The sequence below is a fragment of the Benincasa hispida genome, chromosome 10, assembly GCF_027475165.1.
Source record: "Benincasa hispida cultivar pf3 chromosome 10, pf3_genome.v1.1, whole genome shotgun sequence".
NCBI lineage: Eukaryota > Viridiplantae > Streptophyta > Magnoliopsida > Cucurbitales > Cucurbitaceae > Benincasa > Benincasa hispida.
In genome coordinates, this window is record NC_143487.1 from 40,112,916 (window position 1) to 40,135,965 (window position 23,050).

A 23,050-nucleotide genomic window follows, 5' to 3' on the forward strand; every position below is an offset into this window, starting at 1 on the left:
TACTTCTATCTATGGAGAAAATTATCGAACTGAACGAACTCCTTCACTGAAGGTGGCCTTTGGTATTTATAGTGCTTTGGGGTAAAAGGCTTCTTTTCTCTTATGATTGCACTGATGGGATGACATTAATTCTCTGCCTGATGCACCGAATATTTGTCACCGAAAAGTTGAGTGTACTTGCTACAGTAGATCATTAACGGCTTGTCAAGTTAATTCGGAATCAACTGTCATCAGCTTTTTGTCCCATCGTGATTTGTTACGCTTTTCACCCAGATGCGCCGGCTCTATGCGGCAACCTTCTTGAGCAGATATTCACGAGTGCAAATGATCGCATAGCCTTGCGTCAATGCAATCTCTTAATGCGCTTAGCCGTTCATTTCTTTGGATCGCATTTTCCGCCTTGAATCAACGAATATTTTGCACAAAAATACACAAGTTAAGTGTTTTAATGTGACGGATGCATGCTATCGCAATATTACGAACTTAATGCTTTTTGACACAATATTGTATATTTTTATCATCGCAACCCTGCATTATTTTATAACTTTTCGTGTAATAACGTGCATTTCTGCCCGTTATCATGAAGCATGAACAGACCTCGCAGATGAAAACTTCTCTATCAACCGACATTAAAATTCAAATTTCTTGTAGTGTTTTGATGAAACTACATGCAGTTGGTAATAGTCCCAATTAAGGATGGCAAAGGGTGGGGTCATTACCTATCATTTTGCCTCTTAAAATCTTGTAGTTTGACAGATAAATAAGGAAATTAAATGGTGAGTTTAATTTGGTCCTGATTTTACATGTACGAAAAGAGACGTTGTTTATTGAGAAAATCGTAACATTAAAATATCATTTTAGTTCTTATACTTTGAAGTATATTCAATTTTAGTGCCTATAGTTTTAATAAATTTCAAATTTAGTCCCTGATATTAGTTTACTGTCCACTTCTTAAAGAACATTTTGTTATGATCTATAGAATTTTTACTATAAATTATTAAAATATATTTACATATTATATTTCATTGCATGAAAATTATCATTATTATTTAATTGATGCGAGTAAAAAATAATAATTTTGAAAGACTAAATTTAAAATTATTGAAACAATGAAGACTAAAATTGAAGCATAGAAGAATCAATGTAGGAGGACTTAAATGGTATTCTAACCTAAATTTTATTGCACCTTCACGGGCTCTCTGCTCTGCCAATCACAACTCTCTCATCCTTTTCTCTCATAAAGGTCTCTTGAATTTTCTCCATGGGAACAGTGGAACGGAATAATTGAGTACTTTACTTTCCTAAAGGCAAGCTTCTTGCGAAACCCACGACCACATCTCTTATATCTCTTGTGCTTTGGTTTAGTCTCTCAGACGCTGTAGCTTCGGTTTCTTCATTTCAACCAAGTAAGTATTCCGCTTCTCTTTTTGAACTCTATTTCTAGCATCATAAATCATAGATCTTAATTAAGTCTGGTTTTTGTATATTTTTCATGATCTGATTCTTGTAGATCATCTGCTCATGCCTGTTAATCATTACTTTCTATTATATAGATAATATTTCAGTAGAATTGCTAGCTTCTATAAAAGATGAAGAAGAATATAGAAGTGACAACCAAAAGAATCGATGGCAGTGGTCAATGATGAAAAAATAGAGATGTGGTGGAGAGAAACAAAGAAAAAGTAAAAGAAAAAAAAAAAAACAGGTTTTTTGTTTTCTTGTTTTTAGTTTTCACAATTGAAGCTTAGAAATGGCAAATTGTTAAATCTAACCCAAAAAATTTTCAAAAGGACAGCACTAATATTTTTTTAAAAAAAACTTCTTTTCCAACTTCTTTCACATAGTGATTACAATAATACCTTTCTTAGAAATCTATCAGTCGTTTTGTTTAAAAAAAACTTAAGCTAATTCAAATTTTCCTAACTAGATATTTTTTTTTTTTTTTTTTCTGTTAAATTTAAGTTAGTTGGTTTTATTTATTTGTTTAGTTTAAATTAAAAAGAAAAAAAGAACTTAAAGGCTATGGAAAGATTTCCGATAAGCATCTTTATGGGATGATAACTAGTAGTTTTTTTTCTAAAAAAAAAAAAAAAAGAAAAAAATCTAAAACTATTTCCAATTTTCCCCTACTAATTTCATGTTTTTTTCATTAAAGTTTAAATTAAAAAAAAAAAAAAAAGAAAAGAAAAGAAAAGAAAGAAAGAAAACTTAAAGCCTACCAAGGATTTCCCTTAAGCATCTTATACGGGTAATAGTAATTTTTTTTCTTTTTCTTTTTTAATCTTCAACTAGTTTCAATTTTTTTCTCCTATGTTTAAATTAATTAGTTTATTTAGTTAATTTTTCTTTAAACAAAAAAGAAACTAAAAGCGTACTAAAAAAAAAAAATCAACTATCATCTTTGTGATTCGTTTGTTGTTATTTTTAAAGAAAAAAAAAATTGATTACATAAATGACTGACTAAGCCTGCAAACCTTTTGCTCTTGACCTTGGGTTATGAATCCCTCAGGTTGCTCCATTAAATGGTCTCCTCAAGAATGTCATTTAGAAGAGCGGTCTTGACATCCATGTGTAAAATCTCATAGTCATAATATAAGGTAATGGACATGAGGATCTAGATAGACTTTAACATGGCAACAGGTGAGAAAGTCTCCTCATAGTTGAGTCCCTCAACTTGGGTATAATACTTTACAATAAGCCTAACCTTGAAGGTTTGCACCTTCCCATCAGCACCCCATTTTCTCTTGTAGATCCACTTACAGCCTATAGGTTTAACCCCATCTAGTTGATCTACAAGATCCCAAACCGAATTGAAGTACATAGGTTAAATTTCGAGATCCATGATTTTGATCCACTCATCTTTGTTAATTTCCTCCATTGCATTTTTATAAGATAATGGATTCTTAACATCTCCGTGAGCTAACATAGCTAGGATTTCTGTTAAACCCATATAACAAACAGGCGGGTTTGCAACTCTCCACTATACGCCGAGGCTCCCTCCACACTTGAAGTTGATTTGACCTACTAGATAATCCAACTTCAACAACTCTTGTTGAGGTGTTGGGCTCTTCAACAAATCTTGTTGAAGGTTCGATAGTTTCATTGGAAAGTTTATTCAACACAATCTTACTGTGTGGCTTAGGCTCCCTTATATGGTCTTCTTCTGAAAATGTAGTGTTTATTGATACAAACACTTTATTTTCTTGAGGATTGTAGAAGTAACCACCTCTTATTTCTATAGAGTAGTCTATAAATAGACACAATTTTGAACAAGATTTCAGTTTCTTAGGATTTGTCTCAAGCACATATGCTGGGCAACCCCAAATTCCTAAAATGGCATAAACTACCTTTATGACCATTCCATAACTTCAAAAGTGTTCTAGTAACACTTTTGGATGGAATACAGCTCAAAATATAAATTCCAGTTTGTACAGCATAACCCCCAAAACGAGCTAAGTAAGGAAGCATAATTCATCATAGACTGAACCATGTCCAAAAGGGTTCGATTTCTCCTTTCTGATACACCATTCTCCTGAGGTATACCAGGTACTGAGAATTCGGATACAATTCCATGTTCCATCAAATAGTTATAGAATGTTAGATCCAAAAAATCTCCACCTCGATCAGATCGAGATATTTTAATTTTTTTATTTAATGCACTTTCAACCTCAGTCTTAAATTCTTCGAACTTTTCAAAAGATTCAAACTTATGTTGCATTAGATAAACATACTTATATCTTGAATAATCATCAGTAAAAGTGTGAAATATTCAAACTCTTCTCTTACTTTAACATTTGTTGGACCACAGAGGACTGAAAGTTTATTCAACACAATCTTACAAGTAAAGAATTTTCTTCTAACTCACTTAGAAGTTCATTCTTCAACAATCTCTTAATCCTATTGAGATTGATGTGTTCTAATCTTAAGTGCCAAAGTTAGGCATTTTATTTAGGAGAACATATAAGACTTTTATTTTGAGTTATCTCAATTTTAAACATTTCAGTATTAAGGAGGCTTTAGTTGCTAACCGTCTTAGCACATACAAATTATTTTCCAGCTTAGTAGAACACAGATTTATAAAATTCTTAGAAATAAACATTTTATTTACAAGTAAATTAACAATATAATTTTGTTCAATTTAAACACTTTATAGAAATCAAGTTCCTCATTAAACTAGAAACAAAAAATACATTTTCTAGTAAAATATATCTATTATGTAAAGTAAGTCGGAGTCCTCTCAGTAGTACAATTGGCACGACATGTCCAGTTTCAACATGCATCGTCATCTTATCAGCTTTCAGTTGTCGGCAAGAACTAATTCCCTAAAATGAAAAACAAATATGGTTAGTGGCACCTGAATCTATTATACCGGTTGAATCATCATTCCCCACTAAACAAGTTTCAAAAACAAGAAAATTATATTTACCTTGCTTGGACTTCTTCTTTTCTGCCAAGTACTTAGGACAGTTCCTCTTCTCTAGTTGCAATGGAAATAGATTCCCTTTGAAATCTTGGTTTTCTTGCCCTTTTGGATAGTAGTTAGTGGGTTAGCCTTCCCCTTTCCACCTGTCTTCTTCTTCCACTTTTTGGTGCCAGAAGAAGAACACATAGACTTTGTTTCACTCGGTCGAACCTCTGTAGAACTTTTTAGAGGATGAAACAACATTTTCTTCACCCTTCTGTTATTACTTTTAATCAAGGATTAGAAAGTCTGAAGCTCATTGAGCAAGGTAGTCAGGTTGTAATCAATCCTATTCATAACAGCATTGCTACGGAACTATAGGAAACTTTCAGGTAAAGTTTTCAGAATGAAGCTAACCTGATTGGCTTCATCGATGACAGATCCATTCATCTTCGCCAGGTTGAAGTGGACCATCGTATTGAGAACATGTTTTCTAACAGACATCCCTTCTTGCATACGGGCATTGAAGATGAATTTGATAGCATTGTACCTGAGTCATGCAGACGGTTATCCAGACATTCCCCTTAGGGACTCCATGATCTCATGAGCCGTGTGCATGGGCTGATGCTTCTTGGCAAAGACTTCTTAAAGGCTTGCAAAGATATATGCTGGGGCCTTCTTGTTTGTCCGTATCCATCGCTCATATGTCTCCCGAACATTTCGAGGAGCATTTTGAGCAGGAATAGGATGAAAATCCTTCATAAGGATAAACCAGAGGTCATCAATGATTAAAATCATGTTGATTGTGTTTTTTCAAGTTGTATAATTATCATTGGTAAGTTTGTTGGTGGCAAGCAAATTATGAGTTGTGGAAGTCATATTTATAAATTTATTTATTGAAACCGTACAAATTATTTGTATTAATATATGTGCATTTAACCATTTGAAAAACCAATCAAGTTTAGCAAAACAAACTAATATACCCTAAGTGACATCTATTTTACAATGATGTTTCAGTGAGGTAGGACAAAAATCACTGTAGGGTGATCAGGTATCCCTTCACTAAAATGAGACTATCTCAACTAATAGACAAAACAACTTCTTTTTTCTGTAACTATTAGTCACAATTGTTCGGTCAAGAAATTGTTAAACTCATTTAACAATTTCTTGTAAATGTAACCCCTCATTTTAGACTCTAAAGTTCTGCCCTAATGAGCCAATTGTAGGAAAAAACCGACTAGGACAAAAACTAAAGCAGCCCTATCCATTTCTAGAATTTTAATAAAGAGTCATGCAAATGGCCATCCGTACAAGGACACAAGCAAAGATGCCTCGATGTCGAACATGAAACTTTACTTCAAACTAATGAGAGAGACTGAAGGATGTGTTGACACACGTCTCACTCCCACTTACTATAAACACTCACTACATTCACCTTGATATTGATCTATACAAACATCATCCGTAGGGGGACACAAGCAAAGTTTCCTCAAGACCAACTATAGATGTCACGACGTGAATTTTTAGGGAGAAACGCGAAAAGAAAAAAATGAAGTATCATATACCCAATTTTCCTCCCATTAAAAGTGTTTTACCTAGAGTTATTTAACTTAGGAAAATCCAAATACTGATTTTTACTAAGTGGTTGTTTAAATTTGCCCAAAACAACACTTACTTTGAATAGTTAAATAACTTTGATTATTGTTTATTAAGCACTTTAACAAATATTAATCAATAATTGCATGCTTGTAGCAAATCTATCTAATTCACCTTTCAAGGTCAGTTTTCAGGTAGGGGTGTTCTGTTTGCGTTAACTTAAGTACCCCAACCTAGACAGAACTAGCCTTAAACAAAAGGTTTCTTGTAGATACATTTGCTATAGTTTTAATATGTTAATTAAAACTAATTTAATCCTATTAAAGTGATTAAAAGATTAAATAATTTCTAATATCATTAGAAAAGTGATCTTAGTTCTATGTGAATCATATTTTAAAACTATTTAAAACATGATTTTAACCTAAGGTTTACATGTAATTCTAAATTGTTGATTTTAATTTCTAATTCATTTAATTATAACTTTTATAAAATAAGTGAAATACATGTTATATATTATAACTCTTATAGTATAAATGCTTATATGCTAAAGTAATGAAATTCTATTTCATTAGTAACACATAATACTTATATGCTAAAGTAATGAAAAACTAATAACATACATACATGCATACATACATGCTATATATTATAACTCTTATAGTATGAATGATGCATGAATGTGTTATTAATGCATGCATGCATATATTATAAAATTTATACTATATGATGCATGTGCATGCTATAAGTCTAAAATTACGCAACTATATATTATAACATTTATAACATAAATAATGCATGAATTATGCATAGCCTATGGTGGGATTTTTACTATATGACATATATTATGACATATAATAATAAACATAAATCAAACATCAAATGCATAATTAAAAAAAAAAAAAAAAAATTCTTGGACTGGGATTGGACACATAAACAATTAATTAAATTAGTATAACACTTATATTAATTTAACTAAAAAACTAACTATTAAAAATAATAGCCAAACCAGTTTTAAACAAGTGAACTGGATCTTGAACTGCTCGATCCGAGCCGCTTAGCACCCGAACCGCTCGAACCAACCAAACCGGACAAGAACCAAAAGAGCCATGAACTAAATTGGTCGTGAAACATTCATTATGTCCATCTCGCAGCATTGCAACGCCGTGTCCTAGCGTTGCAATGCTATGGAAAGAATGTTCCATTATGCCTTTCGCAGCGTTGCAACAAAATAGCGATCACCTTCAAATTTTCTCCGTTCTTGGCTTCATTTTCAATAGAAATCCACCGGAATAACCATGAACGACTCAAAAACATGAAATACAGACTCGATGGCAAATTATATTCCAAGAACATGGGTCCTTACAAACCAAATTTTGTAAAATTAAAGTTGTAAATCTAAATGGTCAATCTTGAAAACCTCCAATAATTATCGATCATATTCAACATCCACCGCATGAACATATACAAAATGCTACCCACCAATTATGTAATTCAAATTCTGGAAAATAAAAAATTTGGGACCAAAAACCTCGCTTTGATACCAATTGAAATAACCCGTGAAGGCCCTAACGGAAAGATGGCATCCAATTTTTTTCTTTTTTCACAGAAACGAAAATTAGGGAATATGATTATGCAATAATAGTAAAATTCACAGCATACCAACAAAGAAAATAAAAGGAAAAAAATTAGGGTTAGGGAGTCTTATCCTTGAAGAACGAAGAGGCTTAACGAAAATTTCCTTCTTCGGACCTGTCACGAAAAAAACACGAACAATCTAAAATGGTCACCACCAATTGGAAACTCCTGTATTCTCTTTTAGGATGAGAATCTCTAAGGAGTTGAATGGACTTTTAGATTATTTTGCATGAGAGGGAGAAATTGAGAGACGAAAGCTTTCTGTGAATTTTCTTTCTGAGATCACCAACTTTTTTTCAGAGAGAATATTTCTTTCAGAACTAGTGAAGAAGACCATCTACCAACCACCACCGTTCACACGTCGTGAGTTGAGAGATTAGAGAAGGGAAGTTATTTACCTCCTTTGATTTTAAAATTAAAATTACTAAAAGTAAATTAATAATTTTAATTAAAAATATGTATATATAATAACTAACTTTATATAATATATTACTATATGGTTATATCATATATAACATATAACCTATAGTTTATATTGTATCATATACAATATAACCTATAGTTTTAATTATCTCATTAATGGTTTTTAATATAAATCAAATTTATATAAAATTTTATTATATGAACCTATTTCATATAATTAATATTTGAATCATATTTAAATATTTATTTCCTCTCAAATAAACGGTATATTATAATGTATCATATACATTATAGTAATTATATCAAATATATTTAACTAACATTAATTATATCACATATAATTAATTCCCTCGATCAATTTGAACAATTGAAATTAAATTCAAAATTGATTCTCATTTAATCACTGTTGAGCTATAGTAGGGATCTCACGGACCAATAACTTGTAACAACCCAAATTTGTACACATACACTACAGGAAATTAAATGTCAAATGTTAAGCAGGATGAAATTTTATTTAAAGGGATGGTAAATGTAATACCCTAACCTTAATTTAGAAAGCAGGAAAAACAAATAAAGTATATAATTAAGAATGAAAAATATATTAACTTAATAGGAAAGTCGGGTGGAAATTTAGAATTAGAAAAAAAAAAATTTATTAATTATCGAAAAATAATGAATAAGGGGGCAGAATTATGGAGAATTAATTAGAAGTTGGAAGCTAGCTAATTCAAGAGACAAAGGGCAGTAGATAACTTTTGTTTGGGCACTGCTCATTGGAAGAAATGAAGGTGAATTAATTGCCCATATACTCTTAAAATTTGAAAGAGATAAAAAGGGGAAGTGGAATTCACAAGCAGTGAAGGCAACAATGCATGAAAACTAGCGAGATTCGAGAGAAAATTGGAGAGAGAGCGAGAGTGGAGAGAGCGAGATTGGAGAGAAAATTGGAGAAAGCGAGAGCAAAGAGAACGAGATTCTCAGCGAGACAGTGAGAGAGGGCGGGAGCAAGAGCTAGAGCGAGAGCGAGAGCGAGACCAGCGAGAGCGAAAGTCATGAGAGCCAAACCAACGAGAAAGCTGGAGAGAGCGAGATTCTGAGAACAGAGAGAGCAAGATTTGGATAGAAGCGTGGATTATGCGTTGAATTTGGCCACGATCTTATAAATTATACATGGAGAACCCTAAAATTGAATACAAACAAAGGTTGAAGACGTAAGGGCAAATGTTAGCCAAAATTAGGTGTCTTATTAAAAGAAATTCTTAAACCTAAGTAATTTTAAAGAAGCCATTTATAGGATGAGTTGTCACACAGAGAAGAGCTGGAAACGGCTATAAATAGGAGGCTTTGGGCTGGAAGTTAAACTCATTCTCAAACAAAACTCAGTAGTAAAAATCGTGTGAAAATGGTGACGTAATTCTGTAAGTTTAAGGAGGAAACATAAGGGAAGTGCTGCCCAAATTTCCTTCTGATTTAAGAGGAAAAGCTCTACTGATTAAACCATAAGGAATAATAAGGAATAACTAGGATCGCAGTCAAGGTAAGTAGTTATCTCACCATTGTTTCATGGTAGTGTACCTTTAATATGTTGAATAATTATGTTATTGTTATGTTGCATTACATGTTTAAAATACGTTTATCAACAAGGGACCTCATGCATTATGTTTGTTCATAAGATTAAATTTTAATTAGATAAAGGTTATGCTTCTAGGGCTAGCAGGGCATGTACGGTTCCACCCTTCTAGACCCAATTCTATGTCAAGATTATTTGAGGGCTAGTAGGGCATGTATGGTTACACCCCTCTAGACCTAATTCTATGTCAAGTTTATGCTAGGGACTGACAGGGTATCTATGGTTGCACCTTTCTTGTCCAATCTTACGTTTATGTTAATGGTTGTTGTGGGATGCGACTCTAGCCCTACTGACTACATGACCTGCTAATCATCAGATGGTTTAGTTTTCGCCTAAGTCCTCATCTTCCTATTAGGGCGGAGAAATTTACGTTAGAAGCATAACCGACCACCACATGTTATTATATGTTTTCGGTCCCAATCATATGTTTTCAGGACAAGTTGCATGTGATTGTGCATTTGGTCACTACCTTATGTGAGAACTACTTACTAGGTATATTTTATACTCATCCTATTTTTACAGACTTTGTAGGTAAGGACACAGTGTAGGTGGAAGAACTGGACGTCGCTCAAATAGCCAACCATCAAACTCACTATTATAGGCATGTGCATTTTTGTATCACTACGCTAGTGTTTTATGGATCCCGATGTTTTGTAAAATAAACTTTTTATATAGTTTTCTACCTAATTAATAAAATCTTAGATATGTTCTTTTGAGATTTTTACCAAAACTCATCTCATAATAGAAAAGTCTAAGCATGCATGTCGTAGTGGTCGGACAATAGTATGTAAGGATCCTGTCGTTACAGGTTGGTATCAGAGCATTTGAGCCAATTAGGCTCTACTAATTAGAAGAATCGGGGTGTTTGATGGTTCGGCTTGTTAAGTGATGCCCACCGTTATGCCAAATACGCTGGTAAGTAGAATTTTCAAACGAGTAATTTAGTAAATAATTTAGTAAACATAAAGTATGAGTTAAAACAAATTTAAAATTATATTGCTTCCTTATTATGAAAATAAAATGTGTGTACCAGATGCCACCACAAAGGGCTCTAATACAACGAGGCAGACCTCGAAGTGAATCCACAAGGGATCAAAATCAAGGACATGGACAGATGCCTTATGTGTTACTTACACCAGAGGCGCTACAAATACTAATACAAAATACGAGTAATGGAAACACAACCTCGTCCACCACACCAATAACCAACGATAAAAATGACTCGAAGATCATTCGAGAATTCAGGATGTTCAATCCTTCAACATTTGATGGATCATCTGTGGATCCAATTATATTAAAAAATTGGAGAACAGAAATAGAAACTATTTTCCGCCATATGAACATCCCAGAAGAACAAAAAGTAAATTATGCCACCTTCATGTTAAGAGGCGATGCAAAGTTCTGGTGGGAATCCACACAAAGAACAATCAAAAGTACAGTCTCATGGCAGCAATTCAATCAGGCTTTTTACAACAAGTATTTCCCTTTGACAGTGAGATATAAAAAGGAAGTGGAATTTCTTAATCTTCGTCAAGAGAACATGTCAGTGGCAGAGTATGAACGAAAATTTGATCTCTTGTCTCACTTTGTTCCTCGACTAGTGGACACAAAAGAGAAGAAGATGGAAAGGTTTATTTGGAGATTAAGAGAAGGCATTCGAGGCATTGTTACTGCTTTCCGACACAAAGAGTATGCCCTTACCCTCGAGTCGGCCTTACTCATGGAAGTAGATCTTGCTGCCAAAACCTCAACTTGTAAACGAGTATTCATGCCAAATAAAAAGAGAAAATTCACCCAACAGGGCTTCCAACGTTCACAATGGCAAGCAAAAATTTCCCAAAGTACTCAGGGCGTACAGTCACAACAGAAGAGTCAAACATTCACATATCCTAAGTGCAGAAATTGTGGAAAACACTATCAGGGGCAATGTCTTCGGAACTTAGGGGTGTGTTTCAACTGCGGCCAGATGGGTCACTATGCAAAGGCTTGCCCAAATCTCATCAACCAAGTATCAACTTCCCAGACCACCCAGCCTACTAGTAACAAGGTTACCCAACAATAGAAAGGACAGGTGTTTGATGTTACACATCAAGAGGCAGAGGATCAAGATGTAGTGGTTACAGGTACATTACCCATCCTCGGGTATTATGCCTTCACTTTATTTGATTCGGGCTCTAGTCATTCATTCATTTCTACAACATTTGACAACATGCCCAATTAACATCAAAGCCCTTAGGCTACATTCTATCCGTAGCTACTCCGGCCGAAGTATCTATGTTGGCCAACTCAGTAGTGGAAAACTGTGAATTGTCAGTATCAGGACATAAACTAGGAGTGACCCTTATCATCCTAGACATAAGTGATTTTGACATAATACTAGGTATGGACTGGTTAGCAGCAAATTATGCAAGCATAGATTGCCATAATAAAGAGGTCATATTCATCTTTCCAACAGGAACCAAGTTTAAGTTTAAGAGTTCTAATACACAAACAACCCCAAGAATAATTTCAGCCTTAAAAACTAAACATTTGCTCAACCATGGGGCTTGGGCATATTTAGCAGGTGTAGTGGATTTACGAAACCAGAAGGATGAAATTAAGGCCATTCCTGTAATAAGAGAATTTGAAGATGTATTCCTAGAAGAGCTACCAGGTTTACCACCTAGTCGAGAAATAGAATTTTGTATAGATCTAATTCCTGGAGCTGAACCAATATCTAAAGCACCATATAGAATGGCACATGCAGAATTAAAAGAACTCAAAATACAATTACAAGAATTGTTAGATCAGAGATTTATACGCCCTAGCGTGTCTCCATGGGGAGCATCTGTCTTATTTGTTAAGAAAAATGTTGGATCAATGCGTTTATGTATATATTATCGGGAGTTGAATAAGTTGACAATAAAGAATAAGTACCCACTCCCACACATTGATGACCTATTTGACCAATTACAAGGAGCCTCAGTATTCTCCAAAAAAGACTTACGATCTGGTTATCATCAACTACGAATCAAGGAGTCTGATATACCCAAGACTGCTTTCCAAACAAGATATGGGCATTATGAATTCGTTGTGATGCCCTTTGGATTAACGAATGCCCCAGTAGCCTTCATGAACTTGAGGAATAGAATTTTTAAGGATTATCTTGATAACTTTGTGATCGTTTTTATAGATGATATTTTGGTCTATTCCAAGTCTGAGGCAGAACATGAAAAACATCTTAGGGACATCCTTTCCATACTAAGAAATGAAAAGTTATATGCCAAATTCTCTAAGTGTGAGTTTTGGACGCGACAAGTCGCCTACCTAGGGCATATTGTAAAGCAAGAAGGAATCTTAGTATATCCTGCTAAGACGGAAATAGTTAGCAACTGGCCTCGCCCAACAACAGTCAGCGAAGTGCGAAGCTTCCTTGGATTAGTATGATATTATAGACGAGTTGTGAAGAATTTCTCAAGTATAGCATTACCCTTAACTAACCTCACCAAGAAGAATAATCCTTGTCTGGAATCAAGCTTGTGAGCAAAGCTTCCAGGAACTAAAAGAAAGGTTGACCACAACCCCTATTCTCACTATACCTGACGGATCAGGGGGTTGAACTGTGTATAGTGACGCATCGAAAAAGGGGCTTGGTTGTATATTGATGCAACATGGAAAGGTAATAGCATATGCTTCAAGACAACTAAAACCTTATGAACAAAATTATCCCGTTCATGACTTGGAGTTAGCTGCTGTAGTCTTTGCCTTAAAGATATGGAGACATTACTTATATGGGGAAAAGATCCAAATTTATACAGATCATAAAAGCCTTAAGTACTTATTTACCCAGAAAGAGTTAAATATGAGGTAACGAAGATGGTTAGAATTAGTCAAAGACTATGACTGTGAGATCCTCTATCATCCAAGATAAGCTAACATTGTTGCAAATGCTCTTAGCAGAAAGTCAGCTCATACAGCAGCCCTAAGTACCATCTCCAAATACATAATTGATGACCTTGAAAGAGTCGAGATCTCACTAATACCAGAAACCTTCACAACTCAAATAGCAAGTGCAAGACCTGCATTAAGGCAAAGGATAATTGATGCACAACAAATAGATAAATACCTAAACAAACAACTACAATCAGAGAATGGAGAAACCAGTCAATTCTCTACAGCCCCAGACTCTGCACTCCTCCATCATGGACGTTTACGTGTACCAGATGATAAAGAAATCAAGAAAGAGCTATTGAAGGAAGCTCACGAATCATGATTTTCAATACATCCTGGGAGTACCAAAATGTATTGAGACTTGAAAGCAGATTACTAGTGGTGTAACATGAAAAAGGATATAGCCGACTATGTAAGTAAATGTTTGGTTTGTCACCAAGTGAAAGCTCTACGGCAACGACCACAAGGACTCCTTCAGCCTCTAAATGTTCCAGAATGGAAATGGGAGCATATTTCTATGGACTTCATCTCAGGACTCCCGAGAACTGTTAAAGGCCACAACATGATTTGGGTGATTGTAGATCGACTCACCAAATCGGCCCACTTCCTACCATGCAAGACTACTAAGACTACGGAAGCACTAACTCAAATGTACTTAAAAGAAGTCATCAAGTTACATGGAATCCTAGTATCAATTGTTTCAGATCGAGACCCTCTTTCCTCTCTAAGTTCTGGAAAAGTTTGTAGAAAGCAATAGGCACACAACTAAATTTCAGCACAGCCTTCCATCCACAAACTGATGACCAAACAGAATAAGTTAATCAAATCCTAGAAGACATGTTGAGGGCATGTGCTTTGGATTTCACTGGAGCATGGGATTCGCAGATACATCTTATAGAATTTGCTTATAATAATAGTTATCAGGCTACAATTGGTATGGCTCCCTTTGAAGCCTTATATGGAAAGAAATGCAGATCCCCTGTACACTGGGATGAAGTCGGGGAGCGAACACTACTAGGACCTGAATTGGTGTAGCAAACATCAGAGTCAATTAAGCTAATTCAGGAAAGAATGAGAACAGCTTAAAGCAGATAGAAGAATTATGCTGATAATCGTCGAAAAGAGTTGGAATTCAAAGTAGGAGATCACGTATTTATAAAGGTAGCACCAATGAAAGGCATTATGTGTTTCGGACGAAAAGGCAAACTTAGCCCCCGCTTTATTGGACCCCTTGAAATATTAGAACGTATTGGCCAAGTAGCTTATCGATTAGCATTACCACCTACCCTTTCTACAATACATAATGTCTTTCATGTATCGATGCTTCAAAAATACGTATTTGACCCATCACATGTAGTAAATTATGAACCTCTACAAATAAGTGAAAACTTGGAATATGAAGAGACTCCAATTTGCATCCTAGAAAGAGAAAAGAAGTCAATTCGTAATCGGGAAATAAGTTTAGTGAAGGTTCTCTAGAGAAATCAGCAAGTAGAAGAAGCTACATGGGAACGAGAAGAAGAGATGAAAGTCAAATACCCTTATCTGTTTAAGAACCAAGAAACTTTCGAGGACGAAAGTTCTTAAGGGGGGAAGATTGTAACAACCCAAATTTGTACGCATACACTTCAGGTAATTAAATATCAAATGTTAAGCAGGACAAAATTTTATTTAAAGGGATGGTAAATGTAATACCCTAACCCTAATTTAGAAAGCAGGAAAAACAAATAAAATATATAATTAAGAATGAAAAATATATGAACTTAATAGGAAAGTCGGGTAGAAATTTAGAATTAGAAAAAAATAAGAAATTTATTAATTATCCAAAAATAATGAATAAGGGGGCAGAATCAGGGAGGATTAATTAGAAGTTGGACGCTAGCTAATTCAAGAGACAAATGGCAGTAGATAACTTTTGTTTGGGCACTGTTTATTAGAAGAATTGGAGGTGAATTAATTGCCCATATACTCTTAAAATTTGAAAGAGTTAAAAAGGGGAAGTGGAATCCACAAGCAGTGAAAACTAGCGAGATTGGAGAGAAAATTGGAGAGAGTGAAATCGGAGAGAAAATTGGAGAAAGAGAGAGTAAAGAGAGCGAGATTCTCAACGAGACAGTGGGAGAGAGCAAGAGCGAGAGCGAGACCAGCGAGAGCGAGAGCGAAAGTGAAAGTCACGAGAGCCAAACCAACAAGAAAGTTGGAGAGAGCGAGATTCTGAAAACAAAGAGAGTGAGATTTGGACAGAAGCGTGGATTATGCGTTGAATTTGGCCACGATCTTATAAATTATACATGGAGAACCCTAAAATTGAATACAAACAAAGGTTGAAGACGTAAGGACAAACGTTACCCAAAATTAGGTGTCTTATTAAGAGAAATTCTTAAACCTAAGTAATTTTAAAGAAGCTATTTGTAGGATGAGTTGTCACACAGAGAAGAGCTGGAAACGGCTATAAATAGGAGGCTTTGGGCTGGAAGTTAAACTCATTCTCAAACAAAACACAGTAGTAAAAATCGTGTGAAAATGGTGAAATAATTCTATTAGTTGAAGGAGGAAACGTAAGGGAAGTGCTGCCCAAATTTTCTTTTGATTTAAGAGGAAAAGCTCTACTGATTAAACCATAAGGAATAATAAGGAATAACTAGGATCGCAGTCAAGGTAAGTAGTTATCTCACCATTGTTTCATGGTAGTGTACCTTTAATATGTTGAATAATTATGTTATTGTTATGTTGCATTACATGTTTAAAATACGTTTATCAACAAGGGACCTCATGCATTATGTTTGTTCATAAGATTAAATTTTAATTAGATAAAGGTTATGCTTCTAGGGCTAGCAGGGCATGTATGGTTCCACCCTTCTAGACCCAATTCTATGTCAAGATTATTTGAGGGCTAGCAGGGGATGTATGGTTGCACCCCTCTAGACCCAATTCTATGTCAAGTTTATGCTAGGGACTAACAGGGTATCTATGGTTGCACCTCTCTGGTCTAATCTTACGTTTATGTTAATGGTTGATGTGGGATGCGACTCTAGCCCTACTGACTACATGACCCGCTAATCATCAGATGGTTTAGTTTCCGCCTAAGTCCTCATCTTCCTATCAGGGCGGAGAAATTTACGTTAGAAGCATAACCGACCACCAAATGTTATTATATATTTTCGGTCCCAATCATATGTTTTCAGGACATGTTGCATGTGATTGTGCATTTGGTCACTACCTTATGTGAGAACTACTTAATGGGTATATTATATACTCATCCTATTTTTACAAACTTTGTAGGTAAGGACACAACGTATGTGGCAAAACTGGACGTCGCTCAAATAGCCAACTATTAAACTCACTATTATAGGTATATGCATTTTTGTATCACTACGATAGTGTTTTATGGATCCTGGTGTTTTGTAAAATAAACTTTTTATATAGTTTTCTACCTAATTAATAGAATCTTAGATACGTTATTTTGAGATTATTACCAAAACTCATCTCATAATAGAAAAGTCTAAGCATGCATGTCGTAGCGGTCGGACCATAGTATGTAAGGATCCGGTCGTTACATAACATGAAGTTCCAATGGTACTTGAATAATTAATTAAACTCTTTTAGTTAAATTATTTAAAATCCATTAACTGTTGGGAACTCTGCTTAAGATCAACAGTTGCAGTCTTCACACTAAAGACATATTTCTGTGTCCACTGGATATAACCAATCAATAGTGCGCATCACTTCACAAATTTCTCGTAAGTATAAGTGGGTCAAAATTACCATTTTGCCCCTATAGCTACATTTAACTCCTTAAGTACTATGGATTCCTCTAACGAACAATAAGTCATAGTCTAATTATGACCAAACTCCTCTAGGATTAAGAGAGGGTGCGACACCACATTGTTCAAGCCCTGGAATCAACCCTTAAGGGACCAATTTATTTACTTACCACGACATTAGGAAGGAATGAATTCTTTCTTGTATAGCTGTGTTCCCAATTCCACAATTAGAAAAATCCCCAGATCCAACTTCATAGACAGGAGTTCACAACTCACTCAGAATTCAGGTCATGTCACCTATGGTCATTCTAGTAAAATGTAAGTCTTTATTATGAACGATGTTGTATAATGAGACTGGTTATTTCGTAGTCTAGTCTTATACAATCTCCTTCATATATAATACCATCCTCACATATCTCCACATAAATGATCAGGATTGGATCATCTATGGAATATTACAACAATTATAACATCTATAATGCAGACCATACTCGTAGTGTCACCTGGATAAAGTATGTAGCCTTATGTATCTACTACAGATCATTTAGGTTATCACTTAAACATGATCCATCTATATGTTTCTACAGACATGTTTAAGCTATAGATGATAACCTTGGATGTTAGTTTATTGATTTTTGGGTTAATTCTACTAAATATTAAATAAAACATCATATATTTTATTAATAAATAAAATGTTGTTACGATACAATTACACACTACAAGATCCTACGATATTTAGGATATCAACCCCAACAATATTACCACCGATGTATTCTGTAAGTTTCATGAACATCAATTTACTTCCACACATGTGATTGCTTGTGCCGCTATCAAGAAACCATTCATTAGTTTCACATGTTTCTTCACTTTTGTATGCTAAAAGTAAAGATGACCCACCTTTCATCATCTTTCTCAACATAATTGTATTTTCTTCAACTTTATTTATGTATTCCCAAGAATAATGGCCAAATTTATGACAATTATAACATTCAACCTGACTTTTATCATACCCCCTATCATGATTTGATCTCCCTCCCTATAGCCTCAAATAATTTTGTCTTCCACGATCTTTTGATAAATTTGAGTTGAATTACCCTTATCAAATTTTCTTTGATCGAAGTTTCTTCAGTCTCGACCTTTGAAATCACCATTTTGTGATTGCCACCACGTCCTTGACCTCATTTTCCTTTTTCATGGCCATCTTCGTTATCTCTCAGCTGCAACTTTGATTGCTGAAGTTGTTCAATTGTTTGTTTGTTCTTCTTGAGAAGTTTCTCTTCATAGGCTTCTAAAGTACCTACAAGTTGGTAGACGAATATTTTACTCAAATCCTTTTTTATTCTTTAATAACTACAATGATGAAGTCGAATTTTGCATCCACTTATTGAAGTATCTTTTCTACTACTTGCTGATCATTTATTGTCTCATCATGTCTCTTTATTTCATTTATTACTGCTAGCAATCGTGATGTATAAATAAAAATTGATTCAGACTCCTTCATATGTAATGATTCATAATCACATCTCAATTTTTGGATGCGAACATTCTTGATTCAATCTATTCCTATATTAGTATTCTAAAAAATTTTCCATGCTTAATGTACAGTAGTTGCTCTATATTTTTTTCGAAGTTTGGATCATCAATGACTCGATGAATGATGGTGAGAGCCTTTTAGTCGTTCCTTCTTATATTTTGCAAGACTTCTCGTTGAGCTTAATTTAAAGCTCTATCAGTTTTCGGTTCTTCATAACCATTATCAACAATATTCCAAGCATCTTGTGAACCAAGTAGAGTTTTCATATGGATACACCAATTATTATAATTTTCTTTCGTAAGTTGAGGAACTTAGAAGGGAACCAAATTGTTCTTTGCTATTTGCCTAAACAATTATTGTTTTCCAAAATCCAAACTCAAGCTTTGATAATAATTTTTTAACACTCACAAACAAATAATCAATAAAAGAATAATCGAGAGAACAACAAAACACTTATATTTGGAAGACACTCCAAACTAACTCTCTTTTATGTTATTTTTTCCTCACACTTGGTCGCTTAAATAATGTAAATATCAATTCTATTTATAAAATTGTCTTGGATAAATCAAGATACGTAACTCATACCATAATTAAAACACACATTCAGCAATTAAAGTTTTATACTTAATTTATGAACTTATCTAATTAGCTCTCCTTTAATAAGTTTTCCATAATTGAAATCGGGTCTAAGTGATGATCTCTCCGTCTACCGTACATCTCTCTATAAATTCTTATTCTATAGCTTCTATTTTTTTTTATTTTTTTTTAATATCTCAAATTCTGTTTCACTAACTTGTTTCCCTAGTCTAATTTCTCTCTCTAGAATTTTTGTGAAAGATTTCAAAAGTTGGCGTTTAATTTTGATTTATGAAAACAAAATTTCAGAAGTTTTTGCAATAGAAAGTGAAAAACAAAAATATCTATTCATCCTTAATTTTTAAAATATAATAAATATTTAATAAAAAGACAAAGTTTGCCATCGGGTAGCGATTCTTTGCATATGGCTTTTATGTAGGTTAATCCATTATTCTGATGATAACTTTTTCATTCTTGATCTATACATTTATACAATTTTACCATTTTCATTCCACAGAAAATGAAAGGATAACCAAGAGTTTAAAGGGAGAAAAGAAGAATTACAAAAAATGGCATTTTTAATGGATGTTGCAGTAGGCATTGTAACAGAAGTGGGAAAGTGTGTCTTTAAACCTATTGGACATCAACTTGGTTACATTATTTTCTACAATAGAAACAAGGAAGAGCTTAAAGAGCAACTTGAAAATCTTGAGACTACTAAAAGGGATGTGCACCGAAGGGTTGAAGAGGCAAGGAGCAATTCATATGCAATCCATGAACAAGTTTCAAAGTGGTTGGTCGATGTGGATAATGCATTAGTCCATGATGAACTATCCAATTCCAATCCATCTTGCATTAATTTGCTCCAACGACACCAACTAAGTAGAAAAACAAAGAAGAGGACCATTCATGTCCTTGAACTCATAAACAAAAGAAACAACTTTGTGGAAGTTGGTTGTCCTGCACCTCTTCCAGATACTGAGAATACTATTATTCCTGATGGTTATCAAGTTTTAGGATCAAAAACATCAATGGCCAAACAAATTAAGGATGCACTTGCGAGACCGGAGGTCAAAAAAGTTGGAATATATGGTATGGGAGGTGTTGGAAAAACGTATTTGCTCAACGAAGTTAAGAAATTGGTGTTGGAAGACAAATTGTTCGATCGAGTAATTGATGTGAGTGTAGGACAATCTAATGATGTAATGCAGATGCAACAACAAATTGGAGATATCCTAAATAAAGAACTGCCGAAGAGTAAGGAGGGAAGGGCATCCTTTCTACGGAATATATTGGTCGAAATGAAATGTAATATCCTCATTACTTTGGATGATTTGTGGAAGGAATATAATCTTATAAAAGAGATTGGAATTCCTTGTTCAGATTCAAGTAAAGAAGGATGCAAGGTACTTATGACAAGTCGATTTCAAAATGTACTAACCAATTATATGAATACAAATAAGTGTTTTGAGGTGACTTCTCTAGATGAAGAAGAGTCTTGGATGTTTTTTACGAAAATCATTGGCAATAAGTTTGATACAATCGATATGAAAAACGTTGCAAAGGAGGTTGCAAGAGAATGCGGAGGCTTACCACTTGCACTTGATATCATTGCAAAAACATTGAAGGGAAAACATATAAATTGTTGGGAGGATGCTTTAAGTAAATTGAAAAATCCCATTGCAATGGATATTAAAGATGTGAGTGATAAAGTTTATGCTTCACTTAGATTGAGTTATGATTTTTTGGATGGAGATGAAGCCAAGTTACTATTTCTTCTTTGTAGTGTATTTCCAGATGATTATGAGATTCCGGTAAAAGATTTGCAAATGTATGCAATGAGCATGAGATTGTTGAAAATGGTAAATACTTGGAAGAAAGCAAGAAATAGGGTAGTCAACTTGGTTCAAGATCTCGCATCGTCTTCTTTGCTCCAACTTCAAGAGGTGAAGTATCCAAGGGATGGTGAAGATGTTAAAATGCATGATATAGTTCGTGATGCTGCAATAAACATTGCATCGACAACAAATGACATGTGTACGCTGAACTATGGATATACAAATGATGAAGGGCTAGATGAGGATAAATGTGGATCTTATCGTGCAATCTATATAGAGAGTAATAACTCTTGTAACCTTCCTCCAAACGTGAAGTTTCCAAAGCTTGAGTTGTTGATATTAAGATGTTATACTCAACTCTCAAATGTAGATGCATCTTTTGATGGAATGGAAAATCTTAAGGTTTTGGACTTGAGAGACATGCATTTTCCATCATGCTTATGGACGTCATTAAAGCAACTTCGAGCATTATGTCTATCGTCTTGTGAGTGTATAGATATTGATAAAATTGGACATCTAAAGGAATTGGAAATTTTAAAGATTATTAGGTGCAACAACATCACGGAGTTACCTGTAGCTATGTCTGAATTAAAACAACTCAAGGTATTAGTTGTGTCTGAATGCTACAATTTGGTGGTGATTCGCCCAAACATTATATCAAGCATGACCAAATTAGAAGAGCTAGACATACGAGACTGCTTTAATGAATGGGGAGAAGAATTATGGTATGAGAATACATGGATTCAAAATGCACAGCTTTCAGAATTAAATTCTCTACTACATCTTTCTATTTTAAGATTACACATTTCGAAGGCTAAAAATATTCTCTCAAAGGATTTGAGTTCGCAGACACTAAAGAAGTTAAGAGAATTCTTTATATTTGTTGGTACAACCGGGTTTACTTATGATGTTATTGAATTATTGCGAAGAAATTCTTGTAAATGTGAGAAGAGTTTGTCATTTAATATGGAATCGCAGATTGGTTCAGTTGATTGGACTGTATTTGACATATTATTAAAAGGAACTGAACTCTTGACTATTGCATATAATGATTCCACAGATTTTGATCCAAATGTTATTTTTAAAGCAAATGGAAATGGTTATCCCTTGTTGAAGTGGCTTGCGATTGAAGGAAATCCAACAATGTCACATCTGATCATAAATGATTTCAGTTCTTTGGAGTGGTTGGGTCTTAGTAGAATGATGATGTTGGAGAGTATCGTTCCCAGACATGTTCCAGCAAATCCTTTCAACAAGCTTAAAGTCATAAAAATAGGAAGTTGCGAGCAGTTAAGGAATCTATTCTCATTAGATATTTTTAAAGGTGTTTCAGAACTTCAAGAGATTGAGATACATAAATGTGATATGATGGATGAGATTGTTTCATCAGTAGAAATTGAAGATCACACCACCAGTTGGACTTCTCCCTTGACTTCCTTACGATTATGGGGTGTGGAAAAACTTACAAGTTTCTGCACCAAACCATTCATCCCACAAAATCCAGAAACGATCATTCCATTCTTTGATAGAAAGGTATGTACCATAAAATTCTGCTCTTTACCTTCTGTTTGTTGCTTTAATAAATATTGTGTTTGTTTATAGCTATTTATTGGGTAATTTTCTTTCGAAAACATCATACTATTTTCAAATAATTTGGCGGAGGTTTTGGAAAGAAAGCCTAAGAAATTTGTTTCGAAACATGTTTAGATTTTAATGTTATTA

At 34.2% G+C, this 23,050-nt stretch overlaps 1 protein-coding gene across 6 annotated transcripts in view; it reads left to right on the forward strand.

Moving 5' to 3' along the window:
• The first annotated feature begins 1,207 nt into the window (after window positions 1-1,207).
• Window positions 1,208-23,050, forward strand: part of LOC120088493 (uncharacterized) — a 39,314-nt gene continuing 17,471 nt past the window's right edge. Inside the window, exons 1-4 of one of the 6 annotated variants that reach the window (XR_016524051.1) lie at window positions 1,208-1,406; window positions 10,209-10,287; window positions 16,899-16,968; window positions 20,008-22,861. Coding sequence is in view for 5 of the 6 variants with exons in the window: in XM_090306181.1 (XP_090162307.1) it covers window positions 20,060-22,861 (2,802 nt within the window). In the remaining variant the exon portion in view is untranslated. Of the gene's footprint in view, window positions 1,407-10,208; window positions 10,288-10,350; window positions 10,602-16,898; window positions 16,969-18,985; window positions 19,041-20,007; window positions 22,862-23,050 lie in introns of those variants that run through there. The other 5 variants (XM_090306181.1, XM_039045837.2, XM_090306182.1 and 2 more) reach the window with 5 other exon arrangements.